General features: G+C 35.5%; 1 protein-coding gene across 1 annotated transcript in view; it reads right to left on the bottom strand.

Annotated features, from left to right (window-relative positions):
* LOC126370474 (tachykinin-like peptides receptor 86C) overlaps positions 1–13,235 on the bottom strand; it is an 84,244-nt gene that overhangs the window by 61,116 nt on the left and 9,893 nt on the right. The window contains exon 2 of the mRNA XM_050015346.1: positions 994–1,332. Within this exon, the coding sequence (XP_049871303.1) occupies positions 994–1,133 (140 nt within the window). The 5' untranslated portion in view covers positions 1,134–1,332. The remainder of the gene's footprint in view (positions 1–993; positions 1,333–13,235) is intronic.

The following is a 13,235-nucleotide window of genomic DNA, read 5'->3' as shown; positions in this document are numbered from 1 at the left end:
TAAATATTTAAACATTTCCTTAACAGAAATATGATTTATTGAATTAAATTGATTGAATGTAGCGTGATTAAAATTGTGTTTTGAACTGTACATGTAAATGACAGACGTGATGTCAAGCAGTCGCCGTTCGGGGAGTCGCTGTCAACGCTACAATTCACACAGTTGTCGTGTGTAAGGTAGTCCATTGAATATTTGAACAGCATTCTACAACAGCATAAAATCAGCCCCTCGAAGGACTAACATCCTTGGCGTTATACATGTATTCGATACGGATTCCAATCCATATAGTTGACTGATATTTCACACACGAAAAAAAACAAATATATTTATTCTTCAAAACTGGCTTACATAACGCTTTTTGAACGTCAAAAAATAAATTACATATTATATTTATAACTAGCTGTAAAACTACTACCACATCGGTAGATGTATCGCTGAGGGAAAGACGTGGCCAGAAAACCTCCCAGCACAGGGCCCTAATCCTACTGTTTCATGTTTACCTTTCTTTTTTAAAGTCCAGTTTGTATAAAACGAATCAAGGCGGATACAAACATTGTGACGCATGTGCCATGCTGTGTGAAATACATGCGTAGCGCATGCCTACTCTACGTACACATTGGGATCCAATGCATGCGGCGTATGGCGTGCGAGGCATATGCCTTGCAATGTTTGTATCCTGCTTTAAAACTTAACTTTGATTGACACAATAATTGATAAATTTGTGGGTGGAAAGCTGGTTTATAACTAAAACCACAAATAATAATCCTATGTTTCGGCAGATCAATTCCAGAACAGATTTTTTAGTAATTAATTATATAGAACACGTTCAGCTGCTTGTCTTCTCAGGCATGTCGTAAAAACTGACAGTGGGTATATGTCCTTTGAATATGATGAACTATAAGCGGTGAGCTGATCAGCTGTCACCATACCGTTCATCACATTCATCTAGGACAAAGTGGCAATGAGAATGTAGGTAAGATTACTTGTACGTACTTGAGGTTGATGTCTTCGAGGATCTGGCTGGGTAGCAGGTCGAGTAGCTGCGTCACATTGAGGTGTTCCAGTGATTTGTCGTGACCCAGAATCTGCTGAGTGCAGTTAAGGAAATTCTGGATATCGATCTCCGAATCCATTGCACAGCACTTCAGTTCACACTTACACTAAAATCGATCCATTATAGGTTTTTCTACATTTTTATGTCTTGAGTTCATATTCTTTGACAAATAGTCACATCATTTTGAAATGATAAGATTTATTATCACAACATAGATTTTCCCGGCAAAAGTTTCAGAAAAGAGCCGTGTGGTGTTGGTTTACCTTGACATAAGAAACCTATGAAATGTAAGTGGGTGTGTCTTGTTTCTATTACGGTGGCAATCGGAAATATGGTAATCCTTGTGGCACATTGTGCTATGAATAATAAAGGGGAATATATTCCTGTGTTAAGTCTCACGCATTGGACAGATTCAATTTCAGATTAACGGCGAGTCAGGGTGTCGTCATGTTTTTATTACGTGAGCATACAGCGGATAACACTTTGAATGGATCAGGGAGTCGACGCTGTAGCAATACTTATATACTTAAAAACCTTTTCAATAAAAATATTTATTACGTAGTTGTTTACATTTTTGCCAAACCAATTAAGAACCTGAAAGATGTAGGTACATTGCGAAAGATTGAAATCAGGAGTTATAGTTTACATTTAACAAAGTAGCTTTTAGGGGATATTTTTGTATGCGAAGTCACGAAGCAAAACTGGCAGACCTCCAGTCTGAGTAAACAGTCCAGTTTGAGTAAACTTTAAAATTAAAATATGTTTTTCGATCTATTTACTTGGCTCTTTAAGCAAATATCAACGACCCTTGAAAATTAAAGAAGTCAACTACTTTTTACTGAAACAAGTTATCTGATTCAAATTGATATTAAATTGGAAATTAACTTTGTCTGTCTGTTACCGCCACGCCTAAACCAATGAAAATTTACACACTGTAGCCTAAATTCGAAGAAAAAATATTTTTATAACATAAGTGTGCAGACAATATGGGGGCGGATAGACAGTCATATATTTAAATAACGAATAATAAATAACATAGAATAAAAACAATGGCAACAAGTCTACTAAATCAGTTAGGTAAGTACTATTGAAGCTGCGAGCTATCGTCTGGGTGGGTATTTTCTGTTTTTCGAACTACTTAATGAAAGTAAGTCCAACGACCTCTCTTCATCCCCAACTCATCAAATATTATTGAGTTATTTTTTCACACTATTTATAAAGTGCTAGTAGGAGACTATTGTAGTTACCCGCGCAAACTATGTAGAAAAACTGCAGCTATGTTATTCTACAGCGGAAAGAAAAATACTAACATAATAATTCACGTACTAAATCATAAAAAAATATAAAATAAAAAACCCAAAAAAAATAATAATAAAAAAACCCCCAAAAAACAAACTAAAAAGTAAAGTAAGCTGTTGTTGTTGTTTTTGTTATGTTGTAAGTTTTTTCTTCCTAAAATATTAATCTAGAGTTTGACGAGTTAAATAAATTGATGGTAAGAGTTTTTGTATTCTTTAAATTGCGCTGAAGTTTCTTTTTATTTTACTTCTGGTAAGGAATACGATAAAAAATGATGAAAAAGCATTTGAAATAAATGATGTCATCAAAAACACTTTCAATAAAAAGCGAGACGCTGTTTATTTAAATTACTTAAATGCAAAGCAGTCAAATCCTGATTACATGTCGTAAAATACAGCGTCTTTCACACTCCCCTCTCTTAAGAACATACGATTTAGTCATAAAAATAACTCCACACAACATGACAAAATTCAAACAAAGCCGATTTTTCTCAGGAGAAAATGCGTCATTTAAATATCAACCTTGGCCAAAGAAATTGAACTAAAGTTGATGTTTGATATTCACTTAACGTTACCGTTGCAATTTTTCATTTCTTTCAGACAAAAGCAAAAAGAGAAATATTTTTGGTCCAATAAACGTAATAATGGCTTAAGGCAAATTAAAATTAGGGGTACAAATTGCTTGTCATTCGGCAAGCGGATTGGCAAAATGTCTTCAATACATCTTCAGTCTACTCTGAAGGTTGCAGACGTCCTTTATTGTTTCACGTCTGTTATAGTAATTGAAATTCTGTGGTGTGGTCTGTCAACCAACTATTGTATCCCAACAACAATTATAACAATTTTAAACAGATATTTGAATTTCTCTAGCACGCAAATTATTTTTAAACATAGTAGGTACCTAAGTTAATTATTTCCCATAGCTTTTGCCTTGTTTATAACGGGAGCCTTATTACAAAGTCAAATTAATATGATTTAATTATAGCCCTTAATAAAACATATTATACATTTTAGATCTCATATTTTATGGAGTCTTAAAGGCTAGAGTGAATAGGCATTTGCTAGGTAAGCGTGATCCACCCTAGACCACATAGTCAGTTACCATCAGGTTAGATTGTGGTCAAACGCGAGCCTATATTATTATAAAAAATATATATTATTATAATGTCTTAATAGTCATACCGTCTTTACCAACCTACAGTGGAGCAGCATGGTGGAGTATGTTTCCTACCAGTTGATCGACGGGACGCCTGTGCCCAGCAGTGGGACGTGTATTCTCGTAAGCTGTTCATGTTACGTTGAATCATACCATGTAACTACCATGTAATTTTATAGGTTTGAATGCAGCTCATGTTTATCAATATACGACAATACTCACTTCACGAATTCTAATGAAGAACTTCGATATGCAGTTGCATAACTATCTGTCAGCCATGATACCATCAAAGTTCCGATGTACGATGGAATTTCTATTTACTGATATGAGCTAGATAGCAAAACTAGTGAGTGCCATTCAATACAGAGCAAAAACTCAATGTAAGTATTTGACACAAAAAGTAACGTATATATTCACCGCTAACAATCCTTACTGCAGTATTCAAAAAAATATTTAAAATTCAAAGGCCATAAAATATCTTTGTTCAATAGGTAATATAGTTGCAGTTGATTCGTCAATATTTACAAAACGAACGTCTCATCCGCCTAAAACTCCGGTGAAGGTCACGGGAAGCCGCTGGATGCGGGCAGCGCAGGACCGATCGTCGTGGAGATCCTTAGGGGAGACCTATGCCCAGCAGTGGGCGTCGTACGGCTGATAATGATGACGTATAGTGACAGAAAACCTTCTCCTTCTTCTATGGATCGTTGTGTTGGACTGGTCATATACCTAAGTCGACTTCTACAGCAAATCAGCATAGAATAACTTAATATCCCTTTGGCACTGGAATTGAAAGATTAGGGATATATTGAAGTGAAAATCGTGCAGGAGTATGGGTGGATAGTCTCGTCTTCCCACGCTTCGGTCTCAGGACTTGTAACATGACGCGAAAACCTGAAAAAGACTCAGGTGCAAATTGTTGAAGGGTTAGTGTCTATTATTATCCCACGCATTTACATACCCATGCCTAAACATTAGGGCAAAAGATACTCCTAACGCTGACATTGTCATTGGACAAAACAAGGTGGGAGTTTCTGGCAAAAAATTGACAAAGGATAAACAAAGGACTTTTAATATTTTTCATCAAAATATTCAAGGTTTCTCCAGCAAATTAGCAATGGTTGAATTGTTTTTAGAAAAAACCAAATTTGACGTAGTCTGCCTAACAGAACACTTTCAAAAGGAATACCAGATGTTATGTAACTACGAGAACTACCATATTGTGAGTGCTTTCAATCGAGAGACGGCTAGCTGTGGAGGTTCATTGATTTTGTTAAGGAAACATTATAAATATAAGGAACGTAAAGACATAGCTCGACTGTCGGTTGAAAGACACATTGAGTTATCCTGTGTTGAGCTGGATAAGTATATAGTAGTATGCGCATACAGCCCCCCCACCAGTTCTTTTAAAACTTTACGCGAAGTCTTGGAGGATGTTCTACGAATTATTTGCAAGTGCAAGAAATGTGTAATTGTATGTGGGGATTTCAATATAGACATTTTAAAAAGTGATAGTCACAGTGTTGAGTTTGTGGGCCTTTTTAAATCATTTAATTTGGATCACGTATTTTTTGAGCCGACTAGAATAACAGATACATCGGCCACCTGTATTGATAACGTATTTTGTAATTGCCCATATCTGCAGAAGTCGATAGTGAAATCGCTCAAGTCAGATCACTTTGGGCAAAGTGTAATCTATACTGTCACAGAACAGTTACAGAGTTTTACAGTAGTAAGCCGACCTATCACAATTCGTAGAGTAGACAGATTCATTGAAGCTCTGACTTTAAAATTAGATCTATTTAATTGTGAACACGATGACCCAAACAAGTTATTTATCCGATTATTTTCTATTGTCAGTCAGGAATATAACCAATTATTTACTAAGATTTCTAAAGTTATACGCCCCGGGTTTAAGTTCAGTGACTGGGCTACTAAAGGCATCAGAAAGAGTCGAGATTTGCTTTTTGATTTGTATGGAGAGAGAACTATAAGACAGGATGATGAATTCAAGAATTACATTAGAAAATATTCTGAACTTTTCAAAGCTGTTTGCGCTAAAGCTAAATCGAATTTTTTGACGAACAAGATTAAAAGCGCAGATAATAAAACTAAAACTACATGGTCAGTGATTAATATTGAAACTTGTAAAGCAAAACCCCGAGATAATGAATTTGTGCTTAACACACCTCGTGGTCTTACTAAGTCTGATGCAGAAGTTGCGCAAGAATTTTTAGATTACTTTAGTAATATTCCAATTGAAACTACAAAATCTCTTAACTCTTCTTCGCTACTTTCAGCTCAGATACTTAAGAAAAATGTGCCTCTCTGTGAATTAGAATTTAAATTTAAGTATATAACTCCGCACACTATTGTAAAAACCTTTAGAGAAATCAAAGTAAAAAAAACAGAGGACTTGTTTGGGATGAGTGTGAAAGCCTTTACAGCGGTCATTGATACACTAGCTCCATATCTAGCTGTTACTTTCAATATGTGTATTGACAAGGGTATGTTTCCTGATTTGATGAAGCAAAGTAAAATTGTACCGTTATATAAATCCGGTGACAAAAAAGATCCTGGAAATTATAGACCTGTTGCTATATTACCCGTTTTTAGTAAAATTTTCGAAAAAATTGTACTGCATCAATTGCTCTTACATTTTAACCAAACTAAGGTGCTACACGAGCAACAGTTTGGTTTCACAAAGGGTCGTTCGACAAGTGACGCGGGAGTTGCTCTCATGAGACATATCTTCGCAGCCTGGGAGCAACGCCAAGATGCTATAGGAGTTTTTTGCGACCTCTCAAAAGCTTTTGACTGTGTGGATCATGAAACTTTGCTTCTCAAATTAGAACACTACGGTATTAAAAGTAAAGAATTGGAATTTATGCGATCTTATTTGTCTGGTAGATCACAAAAGGTTCAAATAAATAATACAGAATCTTTCGGCTCTGAAGTCAAGATAGGTGTTCCGCAGGGCTCCATTCTCGGGCCATTTTTGTTTTTAGTTTATGTTAATGACTTGGCCCACATGGTGGAGGGTCAGAACTTGTCAAATATCGTACCTTTTGCGGACGATACTTCCCTTATTTTTAAAACAGGCAGACGAAAGCCCAACAATGACCATATAAATCACGCCCTTTGCCAGATCCACCACTGGTTTACAATAAATAACCTAGTTTTGAATGGAAAGAAAACAAAATGTATTAAATTCAGTTTACCTAACGTAAATTCTGCTGGTTGTGATATACTTCTAAATAACCAGAAACTAGACTTTGTTAAAAATACAGTTTTTCTGGGATTAAATATTGATGATAGACTCAAATGGGACACACATATTAAATCATTATCAGGTAGACTTAGCTCAGCTGCATTTGCAGTCAAAAGGATTAGAGAACTGACTGACGTGACGACTGCAAGATTGGTATATTTTAGCTACTTCCATAGTATTATGTCGTATGGTATTTTGCTTTGGGGTAGAGCAGCTGATATTGAAACCGTTTTTATTCTACAAAAAAGGGCAATCAGATCTATCTACAAACTGAGATGCCGCGATTCTCTCAGAGAATTTTTTAAAGAGATTTCCATTATGACTGTACCTTGTCAATACATATATATGAACATTATGTATGTTAGGAAAAATTTACACTTATATTTAAGAAACTGTGATAAGCACAAATACAACCTAAGGAATAAGAACAAATTAGTAGTTCCTAGTTCCAGACTATCCAAAATTAGCACATCATTTGTAGCGCTGTGTGTGCGATACTATAATAAGATACCAGAAGATGTACTAGGCCTTTCGGGAAACATGTTTAAGAATGTTATAAAAACTACTTTAATCAGTAAAGCTTATTATAAAGTAGGAGACTATCTTAAAGATAATAATATTAAATGGATTACTTCAGCTCAACACAAGAAAGACAAGAATGTTTGCAATAAAAACTTGGCCCTAAAATACTGAATTTGAAATAACTTTGTAAGTGGATTAAAAAGGATTGTGAAACACTTGATGATATTTGAACAGTAGAGTACTTTTTTTTTTTTTTATATCCAGGCGGAGGATTTTTGAGCTTCTTTATATAAGTGGTGCATGCTCGCCTCGAAATGTTCGTGTACGCGGTGGCGTCCGGAAGTCGGGTCGCACCTTTCCCTCAAAAATGTGCGAAGGGAGCGATGGCTGGCTTTCGCGTCAACTCGTGATCGGGTGCTGCGTATGTGGACAGGCCTGCTTCTGTCAGGGAGCTCATAGAACACTGTTTCTGTGATAAAGTCACATAAACTCTTTATGTTTCACTTTCCTTCCACCGACTGTAATTGGAATATCATTGTATTTAAGTCTATAAATTATGTAATACAAACTGGATTAAAAGAAAAGAAAGGAAAACATGAAACAGTAGGACTAGGGCCCTGTGCTGGGAGGTTTTCTGGCCACGTCTTTCCCTCAGCGTTACAGATTCCGATGTGGTAGTAGTTTTACAGCTAGTTACATAATATGTAATTTAATTTTGACGTTCAAAAAGCGCTAACTTTGTAAGCCAATTTTGAAAAATAAATATTTTTGAATTTTTTTTTGAATTTTGGGCATTCAGTAAGTATTCAATAATTTCAGAAACCAAAAACAAGATAATAAGCTTTCATAGTGACTTTTGGCCACAAAAGGAATATGAAAATACACGAATCTTTTTAGAAAATGCAAGCAATGTGGCGACTGTGGACGTGTTTTCTTTGTATTTTAAATGTAAACACAGGTTTAAGCGGTTGATAACCAGATTAACACCTTATTTAATATGCAAGTCTGAGATAGGTACTGAATTCAGCTTTTATCCGTGGTCAGGAATTTTGTACAACGCTTAGAAAATGTACTGGTAAAAGTTATTCTTCTCCTTACATCACATTCTTGAAAGGAATAGCCAATGTAAATAGTACTTTTGTTCAGTTACGCATAAGGGTTGATTTAGATTATAGAATAATATAAGATTATTTCTTAACATTATTAATATAGACACCATACCTTTTCCCACCAAGTACCTAGTTATGCCATCTAAAGTGCTGCAGGTACATATTGTAAGTACCGGCTAAGTCGGTACAGTCATAAGCAATATAATGTACCCACTTTAGGACTCTGTCGCACTAAAATATTTGACATTTAGTGAGACTTACAGTTCAATTTGTCAAAAAAGTTAATGTGTCATGGTACCAAAGGGTAATGCTCGTGACCGTACTCGATAGGTACAATCACGAGAAATATCATCTCAGAACCCTGTCGCATTTATATTTGAAGTTTAGTGAGACTTACATTACAATTTGTAAGAAAAGTGATAGTGATGTGGTACTAAAAGTAATAATAATGCTAATGACCTTTACGCGAGGGTCACGGGTCAAGGAGAGGGAAATTGTATAATATAATTGAATGTATATTTAAAACTCAAATATTAGACAATATTCTGTAATAACGCCCGGCGCCGTTTCTGTTACAACAAGCTTTAAGTACAATTTCCCGTAACGTTCACTTTCATCTTTCAGATATGGAACAAAAGCGACGACCATTAATTAAAAGTAATTACTGCAGTTTTCCTCTTCGTAACCAAAGTTATCTTTCATTTCTGTTATAACTTTATAAAGGCGTTTTACAAAACATTCAACTACTTGACAAGTTACAAGTGTGACCGAAGCCCATAGAGAAGAAAGTGCCTTCCGAAGCACGGATCATCTTACTTTTTGGACAATCAGGTGATCAGCCTGTAATGTCCTAACCAAACTAGGGATCACAAAGTGATCACATGCTAATCTATTATAAAGATGATTTGCAGAATGTCGAGAGTGCGCTGGACGTAAATGTATATCACCATCATCACCACGGCATTCCGTCTTCATACATAGGCGTGTGGTGCAGAAAATGCACGACTTTAATCCCAAGGTCATGGGTTCGAATCCTGGGTCAGGTTTTATATTACTGAATCCGAATCTGTCTTTGAATTCACGTTTAGATCATAAATAGGTAATTGGTTACGCTCTGCAATGCTCGGTTTTCGTCACTCATTGATATTGTTACGGTAGTGTGTTTCATACATTATGTTGTGTTTCCACACGAGTTGATAAAGTAGGGTTTTGGTCGAAATTTGTTTTGGAGTGTTTTGGTTAACGTATATTTTGATCGATGACATTTACGTCACAGACATTATTAATGCTTCGCATAATGTCCGGCATAGTAGTAAATGCTCCGTTTAGCATAGTTACTAATACCTACCGAATACAGTTGATATCAATTAGACCGGACTCCGTGGTCTAGTGGTTGGGAAGTCCCGGGTTCGAATCCCGGTGGGGAGAAATCACAAAAATCACTTTGTCACCCTTAGTTTGGTTAGGACAATACAGAGTGATCACCTGATTGTCCAAAAGTAAGATAACCTGTACTTCGGAAGGCACGTTAAGCCGTTGTTATGTTATGTTATGTTAAGCCGTTGATCCCGGTTACTACTTACTGATGTAAGTATGTAATCGTTACATGAGTCATGTCAGGGGCCTTTGGCGGCTCAATAATAACCCTGACCCCCAGGGTTTATGAGGTTGGTAATCTACCTCACAACCCACACGATAGAAGAAGAATTAGTCCAAATGGTTTTATACCCCGATGGGAAATTGGTGTGAGTTGACATATGTATGTTATTATGTTGGTAATATTTTAGTAAAATGAAACTGTACTGGTACCCGTAACTCTTTCTTTATTCATGCAACAACGTGACAGTTCAACAAACAAAACCTAATTGATATTATTCTAACAGTATAAACAAGAAATAATAATAGTAATGAAATATGCCGTATTTGTATACAAAATTTCGATGTAAACCTAACACCGTCAGCGATCGAAAACACAGTGAGTGCAAACACATGTTTCAGGCGACAACTCGACGGCTTGGAGTTCGGACGCACAGAGACGCATCCAGATATTATTATAATAAAAGAAATTATTACGAAAAAATCCGACTGCACACTAAAAGAGGAACATAAGCCCCATAAGAATATTGTTTAATCAAGTGCTAAAACCAAGCTATGGAATACCGTTTAAACAATATAAAATGGACTACGAATTTTCATCGTAATAAATCGATAGTTACTTAAATAAAAATAAATAAAAAGTGATACTGAATACTAACTAAATCACGCCACACGTGGACCAATTTGACCGCCATCAATGAAAATATCCACCTAAGTAACATTCTGATAAATGGTAAAAACTTAACAACTAACAATCAAAATTACTATAAGTAACCCTTATTTTGGTTCCCTCCATCAATATTTTACAATTTATATTTAGTTAGTGGTGCTGATTCCTGTAAACACCATCTTATTTTATTTTAAGTTATGAGTGTGGATATGGATGTATATAGAGGTAAGGAATGACCCAAGATAGTATAGATGGTTGGTGTGAAGCATGTGCATGTGAATGGTGTGTGTAATTAAATGGCGAATGACAGAGATGAATAACAGCAGGAGGATAATGAGGATACGTTACTTCCAAGGTTAGGTGCGGTACAACACAATACAAGGAAACAAAAGTAGTTACTCAGCAATTTGGAAGTAAATCAGGTTTAAGAAAATTTATTCTCATAAGAATTTTACAATTCACTTACATGAGAAACTTAAAAATATTTTAATATAAGTAATATATGTTTGAGACAAGCGTACGAATTACAATATTTCTATTTTCTACTATAAAAAATAAAACGAGGTAGGTAGTTGACGAATAATTTGCATGAGGTGTTATTGTGCGAAGCGTTATAGGCACTACTCATTCAACGAGCAAAGCACACGGATCTAGTGCGAACTAAATGAATGACGTAAACGGTTACGATTACATAAAGGGTAAATCTCAGAGCATCGGAAGTCAATACCATTAGTATCACCGCAAATACAGTCTGAAACTAATGTATGTTACCAACGTACGTAAGTTCTAACAGGATATTTGCGAAAAGACAGGTTTCTGGGATATTTGTGCGGTGACACTGAGCCACTAAGGAGTCGCGCGATTGCGCATAACTCAGTTAAAGTTCTTAGCAATTCAATAAAAAATATAGATATTCACTTTAAAAAATAATTCTCTTGGAGGTATATTTATTTCACACCGGCAGAAATTGCCGTAGTATAAAATCTTTAACTATTATTATATTAATAGTTTTATTAGTGTATTTATTACAAAAAGTGTAGTGTGTAGATAAATAGTGTGGTGTAAACTAGCGTACAAAGTGCATACTATTTCAATTAAAATTAACTGTGATATCATTATAGATATTGTCAATAAACTTGTAATCATTTGAACACGGTTAGTATGCACAATATAAGTATACATAAATAATTGGTTTTCATATACCTATATGTTTAAAATTGTTTACACAAAATCAATTTTACTATTTAAATTATTTACAGAATTAAAACACTCTCCAAAATTATACTTTTTCACTATTCAAATTGTCGAGCATACAATTTCGGCTGATTTAAGGCCGGAAAGATTGACAAGATAATGAGCTGCATTTTGCTTTTTAGAGGCGCTCCTTATTATTTTTCATTGAACTGGTAATGAAGCAATTTACATACAAATACATTTTACTTTAAATATTAATGGGATCATAAAGGAATATTGATGTAATTTAAGGTGGGTACTGACCGAGAGCATTTAAGTATAATGTAGCAGTTCCAGTTTGAGCATCATGAAATAATTCATTAAATGAAAAGGCAAAAATGGTCCAGGGTTGAAGGGTTAAAAAAGGTCAAAGGTTGTTTGTAACAATTTTCTTACAGCTATTAAGAAAGATTTAGCCAATACAAAGTACAAAATAAGGAGAGTAACGCCTCCATACCTTCAGTCTTATCAGCACCTTGAGGTGTCTGAGGAGATTGGACACTTAATAAGACACGACGAATTTATTAAAACATCATAGAAGGGAAGCTACAAGGAAAGAGAGGAAGGGAAAGACCAAGAAGAGCTTACATAGAAGAGATTAAAGAGAAGGAGAACATCGTGTCTTACAAGGAAGTGAAAGAATTGGCTTTTGGTAGACAAGAATGGAGAATGCTACAGCAACAAGAGCATGGCTCTTAAATTAATGATGATGATGAGGTGTCTGAGGTTAAGGAAGTCATACTTCTCGGACAAGACCTTCGAAACAGAATCAAGAGTATCAAATGCACACAAGTATTCGTATTGAAACAACACTGATTATGCTTACTTCGTGTTCAGAGCTGAACTTATGAACACAAAGTAAACTTGAACTGAACATCAAGCTTCTTAGGATTTTCTATTGTACAGGTGTTCCTTCTGTGTTGCAAACTTAAAACACCTGATTGTGTGAAAAAGTAAGATGATTCCCTACTTCAGAGGGCATGTTAAGCTGTTGTTCTCGGCTGTTAGCAGTTAAAAACGCCTCTACCAACCCGCAGTGTGGTGGAGTATGCTCGATACCCCCTTCCGATTAATTGACGAGAGGCATGTGCCCAGCAGTGGAACGTAATTGTGTTAAGGTGTTTCTTCTCTTTTTCTCTTCTTGTTACCAGTAACACTAAGGACATCGCAAATCGAATTTTGAATAAGGAAAGAAATTATAAACTTAATGTTGGTAGTCTTGGTCGGGCATAGAGAATTATGGTGCATGACAATGAATTAAGTAGGCTTGAGCTTTCCATCGCGTAATAGCATGCCGTTTATAAAGACAATATAACATTACGTTGA

Source organism: Pectinophora gossypiella, chromosome 10 (assembly GCF_024362695.1).
Source record: "Pectinophora gossypiella chromosome 10, ilPecGoss1.1, whole genome shotgun sequence".
Lineage (NCBI taxonomy): Eukaryota > Metazoa > Arthropoda > Insecta > Lepidoptera > Gelechiidae > Pectinophora > Pectinophora gossypiella.
Note: the sequence above shows the minus strand (reverse complement) of the source record. Positions and strands in the feature narration are given on the sequence as shown.